This window comes from Polyodon spathula, chromosome 14 (assembly GCF_017654505.1).
Source record: "Polyodon spathula isolate WHYD16114869_AA chromosome 14, ASM1765450v1, whole genome shotgun sequence".
NCBI lineage: Eukaryota > Metazoa > Chordata > Actinopteri > Acipenseriformes > Polyodontidae > Polyodon > Polyodon spathula.
Window position 1 is genome coordinate 8534760 of NC_054547.1, and position 27440 is coordinate 8562199.

Below are 27440 nucleotides of genomic sequence, written 5' to 3' on the forward strand. Positions count from 1 at the left end.
CAGATGTTTCCTGCCTCCTAGGTGGCAGACCTTTCTCCCATTGAGGAAGACTGCACAGTCACAGATCATTTGTCTGTCATTTTATTGTATTATGACCTTGCTCCAATACCATTGCATCATTCTTGTTTCTGTGACTTTCAATAATGAATTATGTTGTCTGTTATGCAAAAAAAATAAAAAAAAGTTATGCATTAGAAGCAGGGTGAGGTAGCCTAAAGAATATATTGTATTTCTTACATGAGAGGACACAAACCCTTCTGCACCATTATCTAAAAATAAGCATTGACAGCCCTGAATTAGTCATACAAATCTAGGAACAGTGCCAACTGTGGGCCCAACTGCCATTCTGTTTGCAAGGGCAAAAACAAGGTTGATGTTATAAAACGACCAAGAAACAACGTTGGGGCAGGTAAGAACAATTAAATTAATACTCTGATAGGAAACACCCTGAATTTACTTCCTTGAAAATATTTTATAACCCACTCTTTGTTTAGTTTGTTTGTGTTTAGTTAAGTTAATAAATAAAGTCTGCTTTCCCACCCAAAATGAATATCTCAATATTAATGGTGCATATAGTACAGTATAAGATGTAGTGCATAAAGTCATGTGTGCACTATTGTTTCCAACAATACTAACAAGTTTGAAGGATCACATCCATCAACAGTGTCCCTGTGCAAATGTTGCCTTCTGCTGTTTTTGTTTTGTATCTCAAGGATGCAAACCCTCCTTGAAACGAATAGTGACTATATTGTATTGTTAATGTAACAATACAATAAGCTATAGTAGCCTCTGTACATTGTATGTGCTACCAGGCTGTGAATGGGTTTTTCTTAGCCCTTGGCTAATAAATAAAGAGTATACTAGAGAGAACCCACATATCCATTTTGCAAATTTAGTGTAACACAATAACAGCGAACAGTGTGTTCTAATTACCACTGAACACAATGGGAACAGAGTTTGTTTTATGGTGCATCACTAGCAATGTGACAGTACAAGCATACATAAAACTCTGCTTACATGTGGAGACTTGGGCGTTGACTGGCACACTAAGTGACTTGTTGAGAATAGCATAGACATTGATGTTGTATTCAATGCCAGGCTCCAGCTCCCTGATGGTGGAGCTTGTCCAGTTTCCTGGCACACTCAGCTCCAGCTGGGCACCTCCAGGGCTAGTTGGCACATAGGTGATGAGGTACTCTGTCACCACGAGGGGGCCTTCCCACTGCAGATCAATGGTCTGTTCAGTGACTCCCACCACATGGAGCTTTATAGGTGGAGTGACTAAAAGAAGAGAGGCATTTATTTATGTGATAGACCAATTTCACGAGATGCCAAAACACTTTAAAAGGATTTGGCAGACAAGCGAGCTAACGAAGCACTAATTTGTTTCGGATAGCTAATCAAGCATGCTTCAGACAAACATGGAAATACAAAGAAAAATAAAAACATGAAAAACATGTGTAATTGGTGGAGACAATGAGTCAGATCTGGAAAGGCTTCTATATATTTTATAATTTTTAAATCAGTTTTCATTTTGCTTGCCACAATAACACATCTGTGTTTTACTTTTCCAAAAAATTGTTAATTATCTTTACAAAAAACCTGGATAACATAAAATTCCACATAGCATGACCGTGGCATCTATACTATACGGCCTGGCATATACTGTATGTTATATCCCAAATTAATTACTGGACTGTTAACAAAATATATTCAATGGAGACATTCTTGTTCTGTTTTGTACACTATTGTTTCCTGTGGTAATTAATATTGCTAACGATTGAATGTTTCCTGAATGTATACTTTTATGAACTCTTGAAGACTGTTGTAGACTTTTTCTAAAGCCTACAGCAATCTAGAAGAGTTTAATAAATATCAGATTGTTTTATAATAAGGATAAGGGATCAAGAGTTAATTCTTTGTGAATTGGACCCAGTGTCCCTGTTACAGTGCCACTAAACAACACAGGAAGACAGCACTGCGAAAAAAAAAAAAAAAGCTGAAGATCTTTGATGTCTACATTAAATGGCAGAATGACAGGAACAGACATAATTGAACACAACTTGTGGAAGCAATCTTTAAGCACAACCATCTAAGACATGTCAATTTTCTAAATGTCAAATTCACTCATTTGCTGCAAAAGGCAGATAAAGAAGTACATTTGTGTTTGCTTATTTATTTATTTATTTATTTATGTATGTAATAATAAAAGTAAAAAACATATACCGTTGATAGCAACCCACATTTTTTCTTTCAGATATTCATATCTTGCCTTGCTTCTGTCGTAAAACTATGGTGAAATAGCACATTACATGGGTGACTGGTACACGGCAATAAAAGTATTTCAGTATTTAAAAAATTACTTGAGCAGTATCGTCCATAATCATTACAGATATTTGTTTGTGCTCTTTGGGTGGTACTGGCCTATACGGGATGATAGTACTATTACTAACTATGCCACATGAGATAAGGGACACCAATATATTGAGCTGTACTGTTATTTTAATTGCCTTTATTGAAGTATTTTCAATGGTTAGAGATCTGTTCTGGCTTCAAGAAAAGTAATGTGATGTGCAATTACAATTAGTATTTCATTTCTAAAATACAAATAAACTAATTATATATCTAATGCCGAGGTACTGCTATTTACTTTTATTGTATTTTTCAAATGGGAGGTACACATAAGGATGCAATTCTATTGTTGGATTCCCACCTTTTTCTTCACCAAATTATTTGTTTTCCACAACTGGGACCCTGTGCCTTCAAGGCAGCCATTTTACAGTACCTACCATTTTAATAGGGCACTGCTTACATCACAAAGCTAATAAAAGTGCTGAATACCTGTAACTTGACCATGTTGAATACAAATCATACCTGATGAGCAATCGTCGCCTATATAGCCTTCCTCACAAGTACAGATGCCCTGCTTGCAGTTCCCTTTCTGGCTACAGTCATTAAGACAGATCAGCTGCGAACAGTCTTCACCCACGCTGCCCTGCTGGCACTGGCAGGTCCCGTTGATGCACGTGCCCCGGTCAGAGCAGTTGTTGAGACAGCGGGCTTCAGAGCAGTCTTCCCCAGCGTAGGCCTCCTCACAGACACACTCTCCATCGATGCAGAGCCCTCTGTCACTACAATCCCCAGGACAGCGCGTCTCAGAGCAGTCATCCCCCGTGAAATCTCCGTCACAGACACACTCCCCCTCCAGACATAACCCCCGGCCCGAGCAGTCTCCTGCGCACCGTGACTCAGAGCAGTTCTTGCCGGTCCAGCCCTCCTCACAAACGCAGCCGCAGATATCCATGCTGAAGTTGCCGTGCCCTCCACAGTGTGGGACATAATCCAGTCGACCTATGGTGGAATAGAAGCCAGTATGCTCTTATTAATTTGGGGTTCTAATTTTCTTTTGTTTCTACCAGGTCCAAAATATATATTTTTTAATATCTGTATCTTTCCATAAAGAAAATTTCTAATAAAAATAAAATATAATAGTATTGTTGTGTAGACCTGGTGGTAACTGTTGGACTTTTAACTTTTATTCTTGTAATCTTCCTGAAAATGTTTCACACATATTTAGACATTGACATGGAAGAGTAGTGGATATTATTGGCGCGTATACAAAACTCCTTAAAGTCATGACATACCTGTTGCTGCACTTTCTCCACAGCAATTGGAGCTGCAGTGCTGCCTCAGCAAGGACATCTCCCTCTCAAGCACCTCGATGCGGATGGCTAGGTCCTGCATGGTGGATGAGCTAGGGCAGGCACAGGCCTGCTTGGGGATGTTGATTTGGTGGGTGAAGGTGACCTGGCTCTCCTGGTCTGCTGTCTGCTCGGTATACTGCGAGGCCCCTTCCTGCTCCTCCACCTTCACCACACGGCTGGGGGAGGACTCCAGGTTGACAGTGCAGAGGGACTCCAGGGGAACGTTGATGTTGTACACGTGGTTGAAGACCACTGGCTGCTTCTTCAAGCTATGGTTGACAAAACGATCCTCAGCTTCAGTTGTGTCCCTCTTTACTCTAATGGTCTTCACAAAGTGCCTTCCTTCCTCGTGAACTGCAAGGACTCCCAGAATAGCCACAGCAATGGTTAAGAGCAGGCTCCTCAAAACTGCCATGCTGCTGTCATTACACGCCATCAGCTCAAGGTTGAGGTCTGGAATCCAAAGCTAAGTCTGTAAATGTTTCTTCGATGAGTTTTAAAAGAAAGGAAGAAACAAGGAGTAATATATACACAAAACATATACAACTGTTAAGCTGCAGGATGGAATATGACGTTGACCATGTAATATTTTGTGAACTATCCAGTTTAGGGTGACAATGACTAAAAGAGATACACTGTTATTTCAATTATTATTATTATTATTATTATTATTATTATTATTATTATTATTATTATTATTATTATTGAGGTACTCAAGTTTAAATCAAGGTGGATCACCAAACAACCTTAGGACAGAAAACTAAACTCAAACTATATTATACTGTAATCATATTTTAATGTGTGCTATGTTTGTTCTAACTTGTTTCAGTCACTGGAAGTTGCTGCCTGTACAGTATTGAGATATTTGTCCTGTTAAAATTAATTTAAATGAGGATTTGTGTTCTTCTGTAACTGAGTTATTGCACCAGATAAGAGAAGATCCTAAGCTACTATCCTCCGATCTCTAGTGCCCTGGAATTGATTCGTGGACAGTGAGGAGATGTGATAAGAATACAATGAGTTTCCAGATCTCTGTTAAACTGTTTCTGTGATAGATAGGTCATGACACGAACAAACCACACAGACAAACTGCTGAATAAGGAATCCAGCACCGACAAGCAGTAACTGTGTGGGAGGAAAATGCAGCTGCTCAATACCCAAATCACTCACCTCACACACTAACAAATGTTTGAAGGTACTGTATATGATGCAGTTAGTTAGCTTTAATTCGAATATGATCTTTAATTAAAAAAAGAAAAGAATTAGTGTGTATTTGCGGTTATCATGTTTGATGGCTCATCCTCCTGACTCAATAGAATGAAGTAGAGGGAGGCTGTTATGCCCTTAGACTCAAATGTTGCAGCTTTATTGAGACAAGGACACAAGTGGACATTACCTAAATTCGACCTTGATAAGACTATGCTACAACAGCTAACAGTCCATCTTCAGTTAACAATAAAAAATAAAACAAAAGTATAAAAAAATAAAAAATTAATTTAATTTAAGAGAGACTAGATCTTGTCGCTCTGTTGCCCAGAGTTGTTCTTCATCAATTCCGCATCTTTCAATGTTTGACTGTCAATCTGCTGGGTCAGACCAGATCATTGAGAGGCTGAGTCATGTTTCTGCAGTGTCTGATGGGTCTATTGTAAGCAATTCAGATGCCCTTTGTTGGCACAGCAGGGGCTTTCATCAATTAAAGACACAGCACCATTTTTGGGGATGTTAGCCAGTGCTCAATTAGTAGGTCTGGATCACACAGTTCAGCTAGAAGGCTGCGTTTGCGAGCTCCCAATGTATCACTGCATTGTTTCATTCCGGTGCAGTGGTTCTTAGTGTCTTCAGAAAGAATTAATCTTAGCACATACATACCCTCTCCAAAGTCATGCGCATAATAAAAGAGAACAGCCTAGAGACTTGCAATAAGGAATTGTACTGTTGTAAGGCTGGTCTTTCATGGTTGGCTAATGACATACTGTACCAGTACCAAAAGGCTCCAATGCCACCTAGAGAAACTGGTATATTTAACATATTTCATAGGCACTCCTTGCATAACATAATAAGAACATAAGAACATAAGAAAGTTTACAAACGAGAGGAGGCTATTCGGCCCATCTTGCTCGTTTGGTTGTTAGTAGCTTATTGATCCCAGAATCTCATCAAGCAGCTTCTTGAAGGATCCCAGGGTGTCAGCTTCAACAACATTACTGGGGAGTTGATTCCAGACCCTCACAATTTTCTGTGTAAAAAAGTGCCTCCTATTTTCTGTTCTGAATGCTCCTTTGTCTAATCTCCATTTGTGACCCCTGGTCCTTGTTTCTTTTTTCAAGCTGAAAAAGTCCCTTGGGTCGACACTGTCAATACCTTTCAGAATTTTGAATGCTTGAATTAGGTTGCAAAACGTAGTCTTCTTTGTTCAAGACTGAACAGATTCAATTCTTTTAGCCTGTCTGTATATGACATGCCTTTTAAGCCCGGATTAATTCTGGTCGCTCTTCTTTGCACTCTTTCTAGAGCAGCAATATCTTTTTATAGCGAGGTGACCAGAACTGCACACAATATTCAAGATGAGGTCTTACTAGTGCATTGTACAGTTTTAACATGTATTACTGCAGCTGACGAATATGACTGTAACCATGTTTTCTGCATTACCCTCAATAAATATGGGTAGTTTCAATTTTGCTTTCTTATCCACTTAAATTAAATTAGATACATTATTATTTTGGAATACTGTGGCAGTGTGCTCCACCCCTGGAGTGTATTTTGTGTTATATGTTGCCTGTGGTGTGTTAATGTTGGTGTATTGGTATTGGTGCACAGAATATAAATGGGTAGGTGTAGCAGCAGTGATTAAAAATATAGTTGTATTTAGGCACATCACTTCATGTGCAGATAAAGTATGTAATAATATGTGAGCACGGGGTTGCACAAATTAGTTGGGATTCAATGTTAATAATTAATTAGTAAATGAATCCCGGCACAACAGTGTATATAGATGCACATTTTACTCACTCTGGGTTGTGTGTTCAGGGTGAACGAGCGGGAGTAAAATAAAAAGGTAATAATAATAACTGCTACGAGTGCTGGAAGCACCAGCACCGTACTTGTTCATATTTAGTGTTCATGCCCTGTTTGTTAGTGTCTATTTATTTTGCCCCAAAGTGCCGTCAAATGGCATTGTGCGGTGGATGACGTCAGACCAGAACCAGGAACCAGGAAATAAACAACAGAGAGGTGGGGTTTGGTGTAGCTGAGCGATTGTTTTCGCTCAGTATTTAATAGCGAAACAGACAGAAAATAAAAGGTTGAAAGACAAACAAGACACGGCACTCGTAGCCAAAACAAAAGACAAACAAAACTGGCTATACAGACAAAATATGGTGAGCTATTATTTGAACTATTAACTATTCCTATTACCTCTGTCTCCAATCCCGTTCTCCACTCACTGAACACACAACCCTGAGTGAGTAAAAACATGTTGCTTTTATGCAGCCGTACCGAGACTTGATTGCTAATCAATCATTCAATTGGAGTCTCGGTACAACTGCATGTGAATTAATAAAAGTGCAATTCCCTGTGCTCACATATTATTATATTTTACCTGCACGTGAAGTGCTGTGCAATCCTCGTGCCTAAATACAAATATATATTTTAAACACTTGTGTTACTCAAGCCCATTTATATCCATTGTACCAATGACTATACACCAACATTAACACACTACACATAACATACAACACAAATAAATAGCCCAGGGGCGGGGCACTTTGCCACAGGCATCCACAATACCAAGCCCTACACATTATACTGTATGCATGCTCTTTAGAAACATTTAACACGGACTACATGTTTCCAATCAGAAAAACAAACTAAACCTACAGAATTGGTCTTCAGAAAAAATGTGTGTGTGTGTGTAAGTGCTGGTGCTATAAGTTGCCCTGTTACAACAGGATGATTGGTACAGTGTCCTCTTTTGACACTCTGCACCTGTCATCTCTAAACTCCATTGCGAGGAGAACTGATACAAACTACAATGCTGCTTTCCAACTTAATAAGCATTGTCAGAACCTTCTGTATGTCTGCAACAAATTGTGGGCAAAGGTTGATAAGAGCCCATTTCTGGAAATCACGAGAGCTGACTGGCTGTTAACAATAAGATAAAGAGCGACAGGATGTCCTGATCAACTTGCACAAGTAGGTTTGTGACACACATACCCAGGTTCACATATAATTACAGGACCTCCAATTGAAATGATCAGGGATAAGAAACCCATTTGTCAAGTCAAAAGCCAACCTTTATTACACACATCGTATATTCATATACCAAAGCAATCCAATGCACGTTTCTGCAATGCAAAGCAATTCTATCCTCTCAAATTGATTTTTACAGGAACATACTGCTCTTAGGCAAAATTACTGTTTGACTAACACTGTTTAATATCTGACTGAATTACAAACTTGCTTTTATTGTTTAGAAAGTTTAGGCTATGATAATTGGCAAATACTGTAGATCCTGCTCTTGAGAGTATTAGAAAAAGATTATTTTAGTCCAGCTGTTTGAGTAGTGATGTTATTAGTGTGTGCCTCAGGGAAGGCTTGACCCCCCGACACCCTATAGAAAATGACAGGGAAAAAAGAAATCTACACATTTTGTCTAGTATATAACTTTTGGTAAGATTTTACGTAAAGTTCTCTTACTACACTGTAACTACACTGAAATAACCTTATAACTACCCATATGATTATGTAGTTACAATGTTACAATAAGTAAAAATGTATATTACATTATATATTACCACAAGGTTTTGTGATTTATAATGTAATTACTATGTAACTATACACTTACAGTGTAGTTAGAGACATTTAATATAAAGTGTTACCAGTTAAGCTATGTAGTAAAATCAATACAATCACAGAGAATGTAAACTTTGTATTGTGACCTGTTTTTCATTGGGTCAAAAACACAATGTACCTATAAATCCTTAATCAAAAGTAACCACTTGCATGTAACATTATCCAATAAATGCCCCTTTATGATGCTGAATCAATGGAAGTCAGCATAAATCACACATGATTTACAGTAATGCTCCACTGCAAATCTGAGTGAAATGAAAGTGTATCTGGGGAGGATCTTTCTAATCTATATGGATTCACATGACAGGTCCTAGTAAGACCTTGACAGTAATAAGAGGTCATTCTGGAAAATACATTTCCTGATTTAGCTTTTTTTATAGTTACAGCATGCTAAAAATCCCATGTCTAAATACAAATGTCATGAAATAGAAAAAGAGAGAGGTGTTAATTTGTTATAAATATAGGATTTATAAAATATATAATTAAATATATTTAATGATACACTTTGATTGGCATTTACTAAACTTATATAAAGAAATGGATGGATAAAAATCTGCGTGATGTATGATACTAAGTGACAGTACGAAATATTATATATACGATATATATTTATATATATTATATATATATATATATATATTATATATATATATATATATATATAGTTATATTATATAACGCTGTTTTTTAACCCATTTAGTGAGCCTAAACACAAGATTAACATCTAGGCAAGCAACTCAATTTGTCCTCAGCATCGACAGAGGTTGCAGTTTTCACCTTCATCCACAGTGTGTGTATATGCTAGCATGATTGAATCTGGTGTGCCACTTGAACTGCCTTTGTTCAGTGGTGCTGGGGGTGGATAATGTGCGTTCATCCTAATAAACCTTAATACATGACACAGCTATTCCATCTTCTTTTTTACTGTTTTTTTTTTTTTTTCTGTGTGCTTTTGGATTTTTGAATTTTGTAACTAAACTTGGTGATAGTGTGCACTGCAAACAAGTGATGCATTATTTATAAGTATCTGTGTTTTTTCTAAGTCGTTAGCACAAACACTACTGATGACTTGATGAAGACAAAACCGCTGAGGGACCGTCTCTTCCCTTAACATTTCTCATTTGTAATCTTTAACCCAGCTACTCCAAACACTGCGGTCACCCCTCTTAAATGTGTGTGTCATTTTTGTGTATATCATTACCATACACTCATAAACGTGTATCAGCTTCACGCTCTTGTAGCTCTATGTCCATGTCATGTTTCATTAGCTACTTCAAGGAACCCCCCCTCCCCCAGGAGCTCCAGTTAACATGGCATTTGGTTCTTGTCACTCACAAATTACACAGCTCCCATCATTCCACTGGCATTTTTCTGATGATTATCCTCAAAGGAAGTGTAGAATCAGAGTGGGTCATAACATCATTCTATATATGAAAGTAACAGAATTGAAATATACAGAGGGGGATTTTAAGCCATTTTCTGTGTCTACTTGGTTTCTGGTCACAAACTCCCCCACTGACAAATAATGTTTTTAAAAAGGAGTTGTAAACTAAATACTGGACACATGGCTTATCTTCACGATCACGGAATGACTCGTTTGGCGCCGCAAGTCAGACAGTTCTGGGTGCTTTGACACCTATAACAGAAAACTCCGTCTCATAAATCCAGCCGACGGGGGGCGGAACAGCGGACCAATTGAGAACAAAGGGGCTGCATCGGAATGAGAACAACCAATGGGAAATACTCCACGTGGATTCAGGCACCGCCCAAAATAGACAAACTATCCAATCACAGGGGTAAAGAGAAGATTATTAAAACGTAAGCGTGACACTGAAAGAGTGCTCCTGACACGAAATATAAGGTTCTACTACACAAACCAGTCTTTGAACTGTGACAATCTGGAGAGTCCGTTTTAGGACACTCTAAAGATAACTATTCTAGTGTTTACCTTGGTGTGGGACCCTTGCTGCGAAAAATATCTAAAATCCTAAAATACTTGTAATCAAATCTCTAACTTAGCTCCGATTGATCACCGGAGAAAGAGTTGGATGAGCATTTGAAGTCGACATAAATATATATATATATATATATATATATATATATATATATATATATATATATATATATATATATATATATATTCAATTTATTTATTGAGCTGGCAGTGCCGGAGTTTGTGATGGAATATCCCAGACATATCTTGACAAAGAGTGTACATATTGGTGGCGGAATTGCTGTTTCAGTGGAATACCTCTGCAGCGAATGACAGTTAAGTATTCAGTGAGTAGTGTTTTAACCCTCTTTTGACCTCGAGAATAAGCAGACCTTAAAGTAAAATTAACGTTTTGTTTTAGGTGAAAAGTATTATTGCTCTCAATTCACACTATAATATTTGTTAGTATGTGATTTATACAAATTTATGTGGATTTTATAAGAAATTATCATTCTGCATTTAAGGCTAGAATACAAATTTAGCTGTCGTAGTAATAGATAATTCTTGATAGGTTGTGTGGACGCAGAGAACGTCTTTTAACTCACAAGAGTGAGAATTGCCTTCTGAACCAAATATATATATGAGACTGATTTAACAATGCTTTGATTATCAAACATTAACAAAAGTAAATATTTGTGTTACTAATGATACCCCTGTTAAGACTAACCTTTGTCTTAAAGAGCTGTCAGGAATGCAGCTGTAACCTTTAAGGCAATCTCCCATATTGCGTTGGATCGCTGGTCAACCAGCAGGAGTGGGAGTGTTGTTGTTAAAGCTTTCTTTTCTGTACTGTTTAGTTTAGTTAATTCTTCCTTTCTACATTGTTTTAGTTTAGTTGTTGTACCTTTAATGTGTCCTTTATTATGTTTTATTTCTAATGAAACTGTTCCTTTGTTTTCATTGGAAATGTTGTCCAGTCTGATTATTTTGATAGAGGTTGGGTTCTACATGATTTGAATTCAAATAAGGTATTTTATTATTACAATTTAAACTAGTCCAAATGCAAAGTACCTTGCAGACCACAGAAGAAACATACAAAAAATCTCACTTTTATTATCAGTGAAAGGGGTGTGTTATGTGCTTTAATTGCTGTTCAGGGTGGATTTTGATTTGAGTTCTCTATAATACAAATGCTTGCTATTTGTGTTATGCGACAGAAAGAAAACGCACACTTGGCAGGTACTAAAGCGAAAAGCTATTTAACTATACACCCTTCATCCCTGTATGAGGCTAATCAAACAGAGCTGTGGAAGTTGAACTCTTGATTTCCATCATGGGCGCGACACGTGGTGGGGGGGGGTGGGGATTTGTTGATGATTCATCCACTTCCTTATGTCTATTTGACAGCACACAACTAAAGCACTATATAGACGGCCTAAATGTGCACACTAATAAACGTGCATGTGTCTTCATATTCCTGACATGTTATTATTTTTACTTTCACTTATAACTAAGTGTTTTTGCCTCCCTTGGATGTGCACCCAGTTTATACTAGGCATATTTATAGGGAATATCATATATAATGTCTATATATATATATATATATATATATATATATATATATATATATAGTAGTGCTGAATATAACAAGGGCACTATGAGCAGCGAAATACATGAAAAGAAAAAGACCTGGTGAAGAGCAGCGAATATAATATTTAAAAAGCCTTTCGAATTGGTGCCCCACTTGGAGGTTATATTGAAATTTAATGACGTTTGAACATTGATGTATTTTGCTCCCAGTTCTACTGGAAAAAGACAAGGCAGGTGAAAAAGAAAAAAAAAGCAAACTTCTTATTTGAGGCCCATGTTGAAAACAAGTGGATGAACAGGTCTTGCCATAACTGATTGAGATCACAAAATGTTGATAAAAACAAAGACGAGTCATTATAAAACCTTGTCATTTTGCCTAATAAATAAATGTCCAATTCTCAAAAAATTTAACTGCAGACTAAAATGAGACCAGCTATGTGAACCATTGTGATTCTTTTTTTGAATGTTGTTAAAGTAGATTACTTTTTGTTGAGGCAGATCACTGCACTGTATTTCTTAGTCTGCCTTTTAATAAGGCGTCATATGAAAGCGCACAACTTAATTTAAATGTTACAGTCCCATCTTGTTCAACTTCATGCTTGTTAAGACAATCTATAAATATCAGCTCTAGCTTGTTAAGACAATCTATAAATCAACACACAAATTACTCTGCTTGATAGCACTTGGTAGTGTGGCAATAAAGCTTATTACAGCAACCTCTAACAATGTCTTGTTACTTAGGAGCAAGTGGTATTTTTACAAGGGATGTGAAAAAATACTGCAACTAAAGAATCCTGGTTATTTTTCTCCCTCCCCAACATCTGTATTTCATTTCCTCTGTTTATACATGTCTCTTTTTCCAATTTTTAATATATTAATATAGTTCTTCAAGGCAATGGTTGTTAATACAGTGGCTGAGATTTAAAAAAAAAAAACTAAAAATAAAAATCCTACGAGGTTCAGAATTCACAAGGTTTCTTTTCCAATTAAATGCTTTACATAGGAATTTATACCAAAAGCCCATCACGTATTTCTCTCCCTTCCTTTGCAAGGCATACATCCCTTTTTATCTCTGCCTGACAGATTGTACCGTATCTGGGTTGCCTTGACTGACAGGTGTTGTTCAGCAATTCATGGAAATATAGAAACTCCTTTCTGTGTCACAATGTACAATAACATAAAATATATATAAATATATATATATATTATATATATATATATATATACAATATATATATATATGGATTTGTTATAGATTTTGTCAAAATGTAGTCTAAAACAGTTTTGGAACAGTGGACAATCTAAAACCTTGACTGCCTGCATCAAGAGGCTCTATGTTATTATTATATAGATATATATATATATATATATATATATCTATATATAGATATAATATATATAGTATAATATCATAGTATAGTTACCTAGTAAGTACAGTACATATAGTAAATCAGTACTCATAGTATGTAAATCATAATGAAAACATTATGGAAAGACATGATAAACAATAGCTTATAAAGTTTTACAAAAACACAGCATATTACCTCCTACTATTTCACACATGCAAATATTCTGCAAATCCAAATAGTTAATGACAAACTGTAGTATTTTGCAATATATTTTCGGAGAGAATACATTTTGGAAAATGGGATGTTGCAGAGAATAATTTGGAAATTCAAGTATTACTAAACAGTATATTAACATAATAATACATTTTTTTCATTTGTTGAGAGTGAATATACTGTGTGACCAATATTAAAGCAAGGCTGGTCTGCTCATTATGTGGACCAACACCTGCCAGAAACATCCACTGCTACCAGTCATACAAAACCAAGACAATCCATAACTATCATCCATAACACTCTATGACAGTAGACAGTATGTAGTATTACTAGAAGAAACTTAAATAAAAATTGTCCATAAGAAGTCTTCAGAACATCATGATCATTGTATCATCATCAAGACATTGAAAATGACTTCTAGTCAAAATTTTTGTCAATGGATTTTATAAGCTTCTTCTAGTATTACAGCATAAAGAAAGATAGATGTTATAGAATGATACAGAACAGCATTGGTAGGTGGTTCAAGGGTTAATGATTGGTGGTGTTCCTCAGAAGGTTTATATTATATCCACTCAAGAATAGGCTTTGAGCTAAACACGCATTTTTCTCTCTTTTTGTGTATGTAAACTGTTTGTTAATGACAGTGGAGTGACAAATACTGTCCCTTACATTTCTGATAATCTAAAGTGTATCTTTGTTTTTCTAATAGCTGTAGTTAATAGAATGATATGCACCCAGCTGCTGGCTGAATGAGATAAGAGTTGCATTAATGGACAGAGCAGTCGGTTGATAAACAACTTAAAAGCAAAGTAAAATTACAGTATCCGATACTCATTTTGATATGTTAAGAAAAAAGTTATCTCAGCAAAATATTTCAAAGAACAAAACAGACTTCTACTTACAGTATGAAGATTATTAATTAATTAATTAATTAATTAATCAATCAATTAATTAATTAAGGAATCTGGCTGCAATGCCCTTACTTAATGCCCAGCATCACTTCTAAAGCACCTGTGCTTACTTGGAGGTCTCATAAGGCCTCTGTTTCCAAGATCTGACAAGATTATACATTGTTGCCATGGAAAACCAACTTGAGTGCACTCGAATTGGTGTGAATTCTCCTAGAACTTGAGTTGATGGACAACTCGAGTTGGGGAAAAAGGAGGCATTTCCACGCTTTTCCGAGTTATCACGTGAGTTGGGCAGGAAATACTTGCGAGTTAAAGGTTCGCTGCAGACAGTATTACAGTCAAATTGTCAATGATTTAAAAGATAAATCCATTTAGATATGCTTTTGCATTTGTTTCATGCAGTACATATACCTCTGACAAACTGGCAAAACAGGGAAAGAAGTGCTGGACAAGGGAAATAATGTGTCAGATGTCAAAGTGGATATGTGAATAGCAGTGATGAAGCTAATTTGTTTGAAAACATTAAAAGTAGACCTGTCATTTCCATCAAATGATTTTTCTCCAAGTTGCTGCAGTGACATTGTAAATGCTAGTATAACGAGTAACTGTAAACGAGACACTGTTTTAGCAGACAAATTTCATTAAGTAGGCTAGGCTAAACATTTATTTTAATCTTTTTGGAATTAAAAGTATAAAATGCAAACTGCAGTGCATTTTTCTTTGTGATGGTGCTAGGTGAAAAGGCAATTCCAAAACCGTCAAAATAAGGTAAAAAAGCTGCCAAATTTTAATACCAGCCAAAATGTCCGGTTATACGGTATATTCCCATCCCCTAAAACATTTTTTATTGACATTTAGTGATGTAATTTCCTCCCAGCACAAACTCAGACTTTAGAATTCAGGCCAGCCCAAGGAGTGAAATCGGACCAGAAAATTCAGGCTCCAGCCTGAATTAGGAGCCAACTCGAGTAATTTAAAAACATGGAAACAGAGGTGTGAGGGCAACTCGAGCCCTTACCCGGGTTATGTGGTTCGTGGAAAAGTGGTATTAAAATCCTAAGTGCTAATACATTTTTTCTCCTAGTTGTTTCATCTGTTGAAGTCTGCTCTATTAATGCCCCCCCCCCCCCCCCCCCCACTGCCTATAATCTAATTTACTAATAGACACAAACAGAGTTGGTCAGAGATCATTGCTTATAGGCATGGTTTACTGTGGATTAGGACAATAATTAATCATTGTACAGGCTATTTATTACAATCCTAATCATGCATGGTACGCACAAAGATGGTAATCCCCATTGATTAGAGATCAGATGTTCAGGTTTACCTCCTTTATTATCCATATGCAGGTTCTTTGATACAGTACGTGCTCTAAGCATTTAGTAAGAAACATGAAATATGCTAAACAAATATCCTTATAGTCTATGGCACTGAAGCCTTATGCAGCAGCCTCAGCTCCTGCAACCTCCTATAAAACTCAACAGTAGATAAAAAAGAGGAAATCTTTGATCAAATGTATTGCAAAAATCTATCTGCAAAGAGTCTGGAAGGATGGCCCAGGTTCTAAATGTACAACAAATAGGACCTCTTTTTAGCTATGTTGAACATTCCAGGGTGTAAAGGGTTAATGAATAGGCTGTAGAGTTAAAAACACAACTAGCTTTCTGCTTTTGTTGACTATATTCCTACAATAACTTTTTCTACACAATTGTGATTGTTTTAATATTTTTATTAACATATTCCTGGTCGTAAATCAGTTTTGAGCAGTATTATTATTATTTTTTTTTATTTATTTTTTTCATCTGGTCTTAAAATGTCTTCTGAATTCATAACATCAGCAGCTTCAAGCCAACCTGTTAAATTTCATTGGTTCCTGGCTCGTTTCTCAAAGTTAAGCATTTTGATTGGTTCATCTGTCCTACCTGCTCACTCCAGCACAAGTTCAGAGGGGTGAGAACACATTTATGAAAAGCATTTAAGATACCAAATCGAAATAAATTTCAATAACTTTAAAGAATGTCTTGTCGAGTTTCCTAGTTCTCTAAAATTATACAAAAGAAAAGTGACTGTGTGAAACATACATTGGAAAATGAGTTCAATGCATTCATAATATGTCCTAATATATGTGTTAACTGTACTGATCCACATATTCCAAAGCAGAAAAAAAATCAGACATTCCCCTACCTTATTTATTCAATGTCAGTCCCCCCTTCAGGCTCCTCTCTTAGGTTGGTTGACTGATCAGACACTTACCCTCTGATACAGCAGTGTCCACCTGTCAGATCAGAAACAGGGAGATGTGAATAGCCAAACAGGGATGCCAGAACAAAAATAAATAAATAATGAAATTACAGTATAATATATGATTTTTGTTCATTAAGGTGTAGGTCCAAATGACAGAGTCTTTCAGTCAACTGGGACACATACTGTATCAGTAAGTCTTTATGTTTTTATTCACACACACACCATGACTCTAGCGCACTGGTTTTGTACATTAGATCTTATATATTATTACATTTAAAACATTTTTCCTGTACAATAGTGTATTTGACAGTGATGGGTACATGCTTTGCAATTATTGTGATCATTTATAAGAGCCAACTGTACAGTATAAAAGATTAAATCACATACTCACAAAAAACTCTAATAGTATTTCATGATTTAATTATATTGTTTCCATGCCAACTAGATACAATAATTGCTAACCACTCACAGTTTCTGTACCATTTCCATTTATTTTTATTTATTTGACTACAAGCCAAGCCTCATAACCAATGAATCTACTGTGTCACATTCCAGGCAAATAACCAAATACTTATGCTAGGTAAATTAATAGGGAACTAAAGCCTAGAAAGGGACCAATATGTGTGAATTAAATTACTGCTTTTACAGTTCTCTCTTACAGTTCGCTCTGCACTAAATATACAAAAGTGACAAAAATAATACATCAATCTAGACACATCACAGGCATTGAATATACCGGTAATAATGTCCAAGCCATCTTAAAACATGAATTATCTTGATTATATCTTGATTAAATAATTTGTGCAGCATTTTCTTATTTTCAAATTCTTGTGATTAAAGTGTAGAACATGTAAAGTGTAAATCTTTGTAAAATTAAATGTAGGTAATAAAGTTAATCAAAATACCCCATCACATTAAAATATACAATATTCATTATAATAACACAATAATTACAACTGTAGGTATTTACTACTACTTCTATAAACTACTGTATTTTTACATATTAAAGTATACTACCCTAGGAACACAAGACCATTAAAGAGTGTTTTTATATGTGGACAGCCTGCTAATGCAGTGACAGATTCTCTCACAATAGGTGGATCAGTGCCCATGCCTTTTTGGGTCTCATTTTATAATCCAACTGGGTTTGGCTCCTTTGTGCTTAATGCACTACAACCTACAAAGCAACAGTTTATTTTCTTTCTCTACACATCCTGTAATTTGTGACTACTGTTTTTTTTTCTTGTTAAACTATTGTTTTTTTTCTGAAGTTTATTATCTCTGGAGATCCCATTTCATTTGTGTTTATGTTACTGATTTATTTCTCCACTTCAGCTGTTTATTACCAGTCATGGGAAAGCTATTTCTGAAACATGATATAAGACTTTGAAGAATGCATTTTAAAAGAAAAGACAAAAAAACAAAAAAAAAACAATACAAGTTAGAAATTATAAAACGGCTTTATTCAAGCTTAGATTTGCAGCACTGCAGTCCTTAAGCACTGTGTGGTAATGTATTATAATTATGAAATTGAGGGGGATCCATGGAGATACTATATGGAAAATAATTGTATCCAATTTTGTTCTCCTCTCTAGAGTAATGAGAAGTAGTGGATTATTTAATATGATCCAACATAATGTAAACTCTCAAGCAAGGCCATGGTAGAAATGATAGAGTGTTCCGAAGCACCATTTTTGAAGAGGAAATAAAAGCAGGGGGATTAATTGGAAAAATAATGCAATCTAAAATGGAGTAAAAAAACTACTAAATAACGTAGCCTGATAAAAGGAAAATAAAATAAATGCTCTGGTCTGTAATAAAACTCCAGGAGCTATATGGCAAGAGAGTGTATGTTGTTCTGCTCCCATTTTACTTGTAATATAATGTCCTTTTATTTTTAAACTTCTTGCTTCAGGCGTTAATATCACACCCCTTGTTTTGCTACGACAGTGTGACTCCTTGACTACTAATAACAACATTTCAATCCCTAATGTGCAAACCTCAACACTCTCTCTCTCTCTCTCTCTCTCTCTCTCTCTCTCTCTCTCTCTCTCTCTCTCTCTCTCTCTCTCTCTCTCTCGCTCTCTCGCTCAATAAGGCAGGGAGGGGGTTAAAATCATCCCTGCCAGAAACTTATTTGTTTATTGTTTAATTACATTTGTTAATTGTTGTATTAGTTAATTATCACCTGCACCTGGCTACCATTGTAGATTAGAGCCAGGTGCGGTGTATATAAAGAAATTAAGCAGCTGTGAGGATTAGTCTGGCTGGGCGTAGTGTAAACAAAGGTAGTGTAAAACCTTTTTGATTTGTGAAAAAAAACTGTGTTTTTGTTTGTTTGTTTTGTTTAACATTTAAACTGCTTGGCTGTCCTGTTTTATAGTTTATGTTCATGTTCCTGTGTTTTAGTTATTGCTCGATGTAGAGCTAGGTGTTTGTTTTCATGTATCGTTATTTTGTATTATTAAATATAGCACTTAAACCTCAAGTTTCCATGTCCTGGGTCTAATTTTAAAGTGGCAACGAACTGCGGAGAGTGCAGTTTCAGCAAACCATACAAGCCACAGAAACCTATTATAACAGTTACTGTATTTGAGATAAGAGAATAAGAGCATAAACACCCTGATTTATAGCCAACTGCCTGGCAAACTAGTAGTTGCAATGCCATATACTTATTTAATTAAAACTGATATGAAATGACTGTTTCCTGTCAAGTACAAATCTAAAAATATCAATGAATGCCTCATTAATTCTGTTTATCAATGTTGCATGTTTCTGCTTTTGACTGGCACTTTTGATAATTAATTGGTTATACCAGCCAGTGAGATTAATTGCGGTGAGTTTTAAAAATGTGAAGCAGAGGTTTACTTAGCAAATCAAGCATAGAAGTGCACATGAAAGCTGCTCTGGAAACTGTAATCATACTGTGAGTACAGCAGGGATGGAAATAAGACTCCTACTGCATAGCAGTTTCACCTATATCATATTTTTAATACAAGCTTGAATAGCCACAGTACAGGTAACACGCTCATGTGTGTGTTATTAAAGTCATAGTAAAACCAGGAATGGATCAAACCACTACTCATGGGAGTCTTATTTCTATTCCTTTTATAACCCAGGTAGGATTAACTTAAAACAATTTGAGCTGAGTTCTTTCAAGTATCATTAAATCTGAATGCTTTTAATCCCTACAGAACAGTAGTAGAACTGGCAGCTATTATCCATAAATAACAGACACTTCAGGTTCCAAGATTAGATTAGATCAATAAACTGATCAGTTGTCATGGTTGCAGCAAATCAGTCAGAGCGATGCTTATGACAAAGTGGACAGCATTTCATACCTAACAAGGAAAGTAGCACAATTGTGATGGGGTTGGAGATTGTCAGTGTGTAAAGGACAGAGATTACTGAACTTTGAAAATGTTAGGGCATGAATTTGAAATTGGCATGACATGGTTTCTCCTAACTGTTTCTCTCTGGAAAGCAATGCTTTCTCTCAAGATGCTTGTGGAATTCAAACTAAAGCCTCGATCAGAGCTAGACTGCCATCTGAAATAGAAAAAGAAGCCTGGAGTCAAACACAAAGCAGAGAATTTAAATCTAAAGCTTAGAACCCCTTGAAATATCTACCATTTTAACAGGGACTGAGCCTTTAACATGAAAGCAGAAGCTAAGCATTCATCAGTTATCTGGTTTAAAAATAACATTAATACGTATGCAACTAAGGTGAGGTATCATTATCTCCTTGTTTGTATTTATTGATATTTACACTGAAATCAGTGAATTTCAACCTATGTGAAAACAAGCAATGCATTGCTGTCGTTGAAATGGGGGCTATGGAGTAAACGAGCATTTTCACAGAACCCCAAATTGAAGCCATAGGCCTGATCTTCAGTTGTCTGTGAAATGATCACAGCATCGGCTTTTTTCATATGCAGGCTGCTGGAAATGCAGTCATGATAGTGTATGGAGTGGAAAATTACCAGCTATAGCTGTACCTCCAGCAGATAAAGAGAAATAGCTGGAGAGAGAACAGTGCATCTGTCAATCAGTTGCTGTTGAACTTTTTTTCAGAGCAGTACATAATCACTAACTAAAGTGGCGGTCTGCATACTTTTAAAAGTTATAAAGATACCTTGCTTGGATTTCATCTGCCTCAGTTTGACTAATGAGGATACGGAGATGTGTAATTTTTTTCATGGCTCAATAACTTCTGAGCCACTGAATAGTCAGAGTAGTTTTACAGAAAGAGTGAAAAACACTGTCATTTGGAAGACTGTAACCCTGCCTGTACGATTTCTCTCTTATACACTTGTGGCAGAGCATAGCAGGTGTATTAAAGCATGGAAAAATGTTTGTTCTGAGTTAAGGCTAAGGCCTGAAAAGAGACTGTGGGAACCTTATGGAAAGGTATGGTTTAATACTTATGAAAGTTGATACTTATGTGTTTGGGGACTGGTATTAGTTAACGAACTTGCTGAAGTTTAGTTAGTACTCCTGGAAGGAGTTAGGTTTTTGCTTTGTTTATTTGGTTTTGTCTTTAAATTAAACTTGCAGGCATCGCCCTGTTGAAAAACCAAACCTGTGTTTTCTAACTGCTATTCCTTGTTCAAGAAGATAAATAAAGAAGGTATGGTGGAGAATGCTGGCATAGTCTCTTCACACAGTATTTTTGTAAAAGGGGAGAAAAACAATAAAATATTCAAAGAAAAAAAATGGAAACTGACTGGTGCCATTGTGGACTACATGTGCCCTCGGAGCTGGACAACTTGTTACAGTTTTATTGTCTGCCCCTCCACAAGCAGGCCCAGTTCAGGCACCTGCACTATCATGGCTTCATTGCAAGCTTGAAAGCGTGGGAAGACTGACTGTCCCACCACCCTGACCTGCTCCCAGCGCCTACTTTTCGCTGGCTCTACTGTGAGTATTATTAACAAATTAGCCAAAACAGACACAAAACCACCATTTTTACTTGTTTTAACCCCATCCCTGCCAACCACCAACACAAACACCCACACTTTATTTACAGGCAGGGCTCTATCCTGCCACACACTGCATGAGCATTTCATATTGTATATATTTAACTAGGATTCTGATGTTTTCATGAAGCCTAAATACTAACATTTCCCAGGAGTCCCGTTACATTGAGAAAAGCACTTTTCAAGCCTAACTTATCGAGTTTCTCACACCCTGATACCAGGCCAACACACATATATACATTTGTTGCATTGCAGTATATTCAGAGCAATTACCATTTAAAATGGAATGAACCACCAGGGCATTTATAACTTGACTGCACTCCTAGCTGCAACACTGACATGAACTTTTATTGGCAATGCTTTTTTTTTTTTTTTTTTTAATTGGTTGTACCATAAAACGCCACGTCCAAGCGCTTCAGATTTGCAGTCCTTATCTTTTAGTTTCTTTTATATTCTCACAAACACCTGGTACCACTCTCTGCTTCACTTGGAAAGCTAATAAAAGATAAATTACAACCCAAATCCCTGGCTTAACACAACCTGGCCTCTCATCTGAAGCAAGTCTCTGACATGCATTTGCTCCGTCTGAGCGTCTTATTTATGATAGAATTTGCTTAAAATATTTATTTTTGTTTTCTTGAAGTATTAAGCTCATAAAGCAGTTTAAACAGTCTGGTGATTTGCTAAATACTATAGCTGGAGTGACAGCTAAAAAGTAGGTGCCGATATGTAGGTAAAATGCATAAAAGATAGAAATCACACAATGCGTGTGTAAGCATGTAACCGTGATCATCCATAGTAGGTAGTTTATTATTATTATTTAGCAGACTTTATCCAAGGTGACTTACAGATGTAATAAATGCCCATGTTGTTTCATTCCATTTAGGGCAGCAGTTTTCAGGGCCAAACAAATCAGCCCAAAACTCATAAAAGTAGGTAACAATGACCTCTCATTCTACAGAATGCCCATGCCACATTTCACTACAATTGGATGAAAGGCTCTGCCAGGATATGCATGAAAGGAAGGGACGTTGGTTTTGCTTCTGTCTTGAAATGCCTCTGTTTATGTCAGTTATATTGTGTAAGATTGAGCATGGTGCAAGAATTCAATGACATGATACACATCATACAAAATAGCCGATAGACTGATAAAGAAAGACTGGGGCTGGTGACTGGTTCTGTCAGAACTGACATAAGCTGGTGTCATGCTTATCACTTAAGGCACACATCCTTTGAAATGTGTCAGCGCTTTGGCCGAACAAGAAGCTCTCTTAGCCTCCAAGACTGTCTGCCAGCACGCTGATTGCATTTCAACAAGTTAAGAGGATGGTAGCACAGAAAGAAATGAAAGGCTGACCTTCATGATGGCTGATTTGGAAAACATTTGCAGCAAATGTTTTTACAGTACCTGCTCTGGTAAGAAGTCTATGCACAGACAGTACTGACTCCTCAAGACATCCAGGACTGAACCAAACCCTAGTCCACAACTAGAAGGTGGCTGCGACAGAGCAAAGCTCTGCCCTTTTTAAATTGGCAAGGATGGGGTTAAATTCCCCTACCTGCCTGGGTTCATTGTGTTCAGGTGGCTGGGGTTGATTAGATGATCAGTTTAATTAATGATCAATCAGCGCCAAGCCACCTGACATAAAAGGAGGCCTCTGCTTCTCATTTAGGAGGAGGGAGCTGAGGAAGCAGGTTTGGGTTTGGGTTTGGGTTTGGGTTTGGGTTTGGGTTTGTGTTTGTGTTTGTGGTTTGTGGTTTGTGGTTTGTGGTTTTTGTGATTTGTGAATTCTACATCCAGTGAAGGCATTGCCCAGCCTGGAAACCTTTATTTTTGTAAGTTTGTTTTTTGTACTGTTTTTTTTTTATGTGTTTAAATCCCTTTATTTTGCCCTTGTGCACTTTTGTTTTGTGTTTGTTTATAATAAAAGTATATATTTTTTGAACTGCAGACTGTCTCTGGGCCTCTATCCACTCACCAGCCTGCCACAGTGGCATTTAAAATAGGAATTAAAACACTTGAGCATAGATGGTCAGTGCTAAATAATAAGGAAAGAGAGATATGCCTCCCTAAACTAATGCAAGGACAGCTTAACGAATCACAAAATGTTGCTACTGATAATACAGAAATCTTTTAGTATATATATATATATCTATATATATATATATATATATATCTCATATCTATATATATATATATTATATATATATATATATATATCTATATTAGTCTGAGACTGCAGCAAAACACAATTGACAACTGTAGAAAAAACCTAGGGGGTTAGTTCTTCTAGAAACAAAAAAAACAAAACAAAAAAAAACCGTTAGGGGAAAAAGAGTGGTCGGCAAGGTGAATGAAGGCCAGAGCAACTGTGTGTCAAATGCCTATGTGGAGATGTGTATGTTGTAGTTGGGTCACGAAGTATATATTGGCAAGTCAGCAGTGAAATATACCTGCCACAAGTCAAATCAGTTCCTCAGAGGGGGATAGCTCTAGGTTATGCATACTGATGTGACCTTTAAAGATGTGAAATGTGTTACAAATCTCATGGAGCTGCCCAAGTCTGCGGAATATGAAATAACATAACAATAAATAAAAAATGTAAGCGTCATTCTATTCCATCCCAGGAGTCAAAATATAATTTGTACTGAGCGTGATGAGCCCTAGATAATCCTTTCTACAGTAAATGTTCAACTGTTCTAAAATGTCTTTCTATAACTCTAAAACCAAACAGGGAGTTGTAATTACTCAGGAGTGATTTTCCAAAGGCAATCCAAAGATCAAACTGTCTAACCACACAAACACATGCTTGCAAGTTTGTATTTTGTCTGTACCAGTACAAATTATTTATTTATTGACGTATTAAAGCAGCAAAGCCTTGTCTAGGAATCTTAGTGAGTCCCTCAGTCCCTCCAGGAGGTATTTTGATGTCACAGTAACTACACTCACTTATTCCTATGGGTCTATTTTTGGCTTTTTTTTTTTTTTTTTTTTTTTTAACTGTTGGATTTGTGCCTATAACTCTTTAACTATAAAGGTTACAAGTACATGTCATACATGAAATGAATATGCACACACTAGGCTTTCATAAAAAAAAAAAAAAAACTAGTCTGAAACTCACCTTGTTCAATACAGATAACAAAAAACACAGAAAAAGAGATGCTTTTTAGAAAAAACATAATTTATTGTTTGTAAAAAAAATTTTACAAAGCAAGTGTATATATATGTGCAAACTGTTTATATTTATGACCGCAATGAAATGGCAACTTTAATACAGTGGCCGCAACTTCTTGATAAAAAAAATCATGATTTTCTTACAGCCATATGCATTGGTATTGTTACATTGTAGTTACTATTTAACTACACGTGTGATTACAAATGTAAAAGTTTTTAGAAGTCAGTAACATGTAGCAATGTAATGACTACGTTAATACTTTGTGCAATGTGTTATAGGTCCAGCAGATTACATTTTTGTATACTTATTTCCATACTCTCTGAATGTGATTTGCAATATGTGAATTGGAAAATCTGCAGAGCTTCCAACTGGTTTCTGTCGGCAAAACAGAAGTGCATGGTCGTTAATTAAACCTCTGGGTATGTCGCAGAGCGTGACTATCTGTGAAGGGTAATATCCTTTCAGCAACCTCACCTGTTAACCTCTCAGCAGCATCAGTCCAGATTTTCTATTATACTTAAAGCAATTACAAGCAACTGAAAATCCAGTTGACACCAGCAAAAATGTAACAACAGACTGCTTATGTTTGTGATGAAACATCTTCATCCACTCAAGAAACCATTAATATATTAAGAAAGCATAGATGCGTGATGAATGGGTAGTGTATTAGATTAGAACTGAGGCGCTTCTGGAGTTGTGAATGTCAATTTGGCACATGAACCGAATGAATGCAGTGTTTAGTCTCTTGCTAAAGAAAATGGCTAAACCCATGAAATAATTGTTTAAAACATATCCATTGCTGGAGATAAGACTGCGGATGACCTCTTATTTTATAACATTGCTAATTCGGGCTTGGTTCAGATCCAGAGCTTTTTTTAAAGTGTGGTGTGAGAAATTGTGATTGTAAGCACATTCTGTGTGCACAGGGGGACTGAAGCAGGGTAGCGTCTCAGCCTAGGCTGGCTACAGGCAGGAATTAGACCCAGAGACAGAAAGCTGCAGTTTAAGCGCATATGCGCACGTTTATTAAACATAAAAACAAACAGGAACATTCCCTAATTGGGGAATGGCCACACCTGTGATTGCTGTCAGGAACAGATTTAACCCCAATCCCTGTCAATCTTACATTTCCCCACACACAACTTACACCAGCAGGGCTTCTGCCCTGCCTCAGTGACTGTCCAACTGGAAGCAAAAAACAGAGAGTAGAGTTCAAAATGACCCTAGGGGTACATTGTAGGCTCCACTCGGAATTTAGAACTGTATGCAATGCAAGGCCCTGGAGTCTGGAGTGTGTGGTCAACTTAATCTTAGAAGAAAAAAAATAATGCACCTGTGGACTAAAATGTTACTTTATCTCAAGGGTAGAAATCTGATGATCTAAACTCTGTACACCAAGGTAATATTCCACAAGCCTAACAGAGCTTTAATGTATGCCGCATTTCCCCAGAGAGATTTCTTGCATCTTCTATTAGCTATTGAACATCTTCACAGTTTGACTTAATATGTATTCCACTGGAACCATTACAAAGAGCCCGTACCTATGGGACAAGCACAGGATTCAATGTTGTTTGAAATCGTTTCCCCTTGTTTAAGGCACAGTATTGGACTGGAGCCTCCTGGTAATCTGTACTGGGAAGGTTTTATTCCCTTCTCATCACCTTTGTGAACTCTGTTATTATGTCTGTATCTGCTGAATAAACAACTCCTCTTGGGAAAAGCGCTGCATTACATTTAAAAATAAATATCTCCTGGATTCTAGTTCCATTGTAATTCTCACAAAGAGGGCCTGTGCAAGGTGAATTCCAAAGCCTCCAAACAGCAAAGCTGTTACACATTTTCATGAACATGAACCTTCTATATAAGAAGTTGCCAAAGCAGTATATAACTAGAATTTAGCCTCTCTCTCTCTCTCTCTCTCTCTCTCTCTCTCTCTCTCTCTCTCTCTCTCTCTATATATATATATATATATATATATATATATATATATATATTTTTTGTGTTTTTTTTTTTTTTTTTTTTTTTTATCACAAAGGGCTGCATTGCACCATCTATCCAAATTAGTTCCATAAGTGTGATTTGTTTTGGGAACACTGGATAACCGATAAATTTAAAGCAAATTATATTCTAATATTTAACCTACAGCTGTGGACTTCCAACATGAAATTCAAAGTTGGCCAAGCTTCATCAGTTTTTAAGGGCTATTTTAGTAACAATAATTATCTAGCCTGCTTTATTTTTGTGTTTTTTTTTTTTTTTTTTTTTATTTTTTTTATTTTTTATTATTTTATTATTTAGTGTACCCAATTATTTTAGCTCAGCTTTTGCCACAATTAAGAATGTAAATTATGTTCACCCTCCGCATACACCTAGGAGCGATACAGCGGATGCCAGCTAGCTACAGGCCCCTAGAGGGTACGAGCCAGCTCTGCAAGTTTCCACTTTATGCCTTTCCTCTGGTATTGATTATTATGAGCTTAAACAACA

General features: G+C 36.5%; 1 protein-coding gene across 4 annotated transcripts in view; it reads right to left on the bottom strand.

Moving 5' to 3' along the window:
* The window catches only part of tnr (tenascin R (restrictin, janusin)), a 111800-nt gene that overhangs the window by 26090 nt on the left and 58270 nt on the right, over nucleotides 1-27440 (bottom strand). For 2 of the 4 annotated variants that reach the window (XM_041270858.1, XM_041270855.1), the window contains exons 3-6: nucleotides 16739-16829; nucleotides 3645-4188; nucleotides 2875-3351; nucleotides 1018-1281 (exon numbers count right to left, since the gene is read on the bottom strand). In XM_041270858.1, coding sequence (XP_041126792.1) covers nucleotides 1018-1281; nucleotides 2875-3351; nucleotides 3645-4140 — 1237 coding nt within the window. In that variant the 5' untranslated portion in view covers nucleotides 4141-4188; nucleotides 16739-16829. The remainder of the gene's footprint in view (nucleotides 1-1017; nucleotides 1282-2874; nucleotides 3352-3644; nucleotides 4189-16738; nucleotides 16830-27440) is intronic. The other 2 variants (XM_041270856.1, XM_041270857.1) reach the window with 2 other exon arrangements.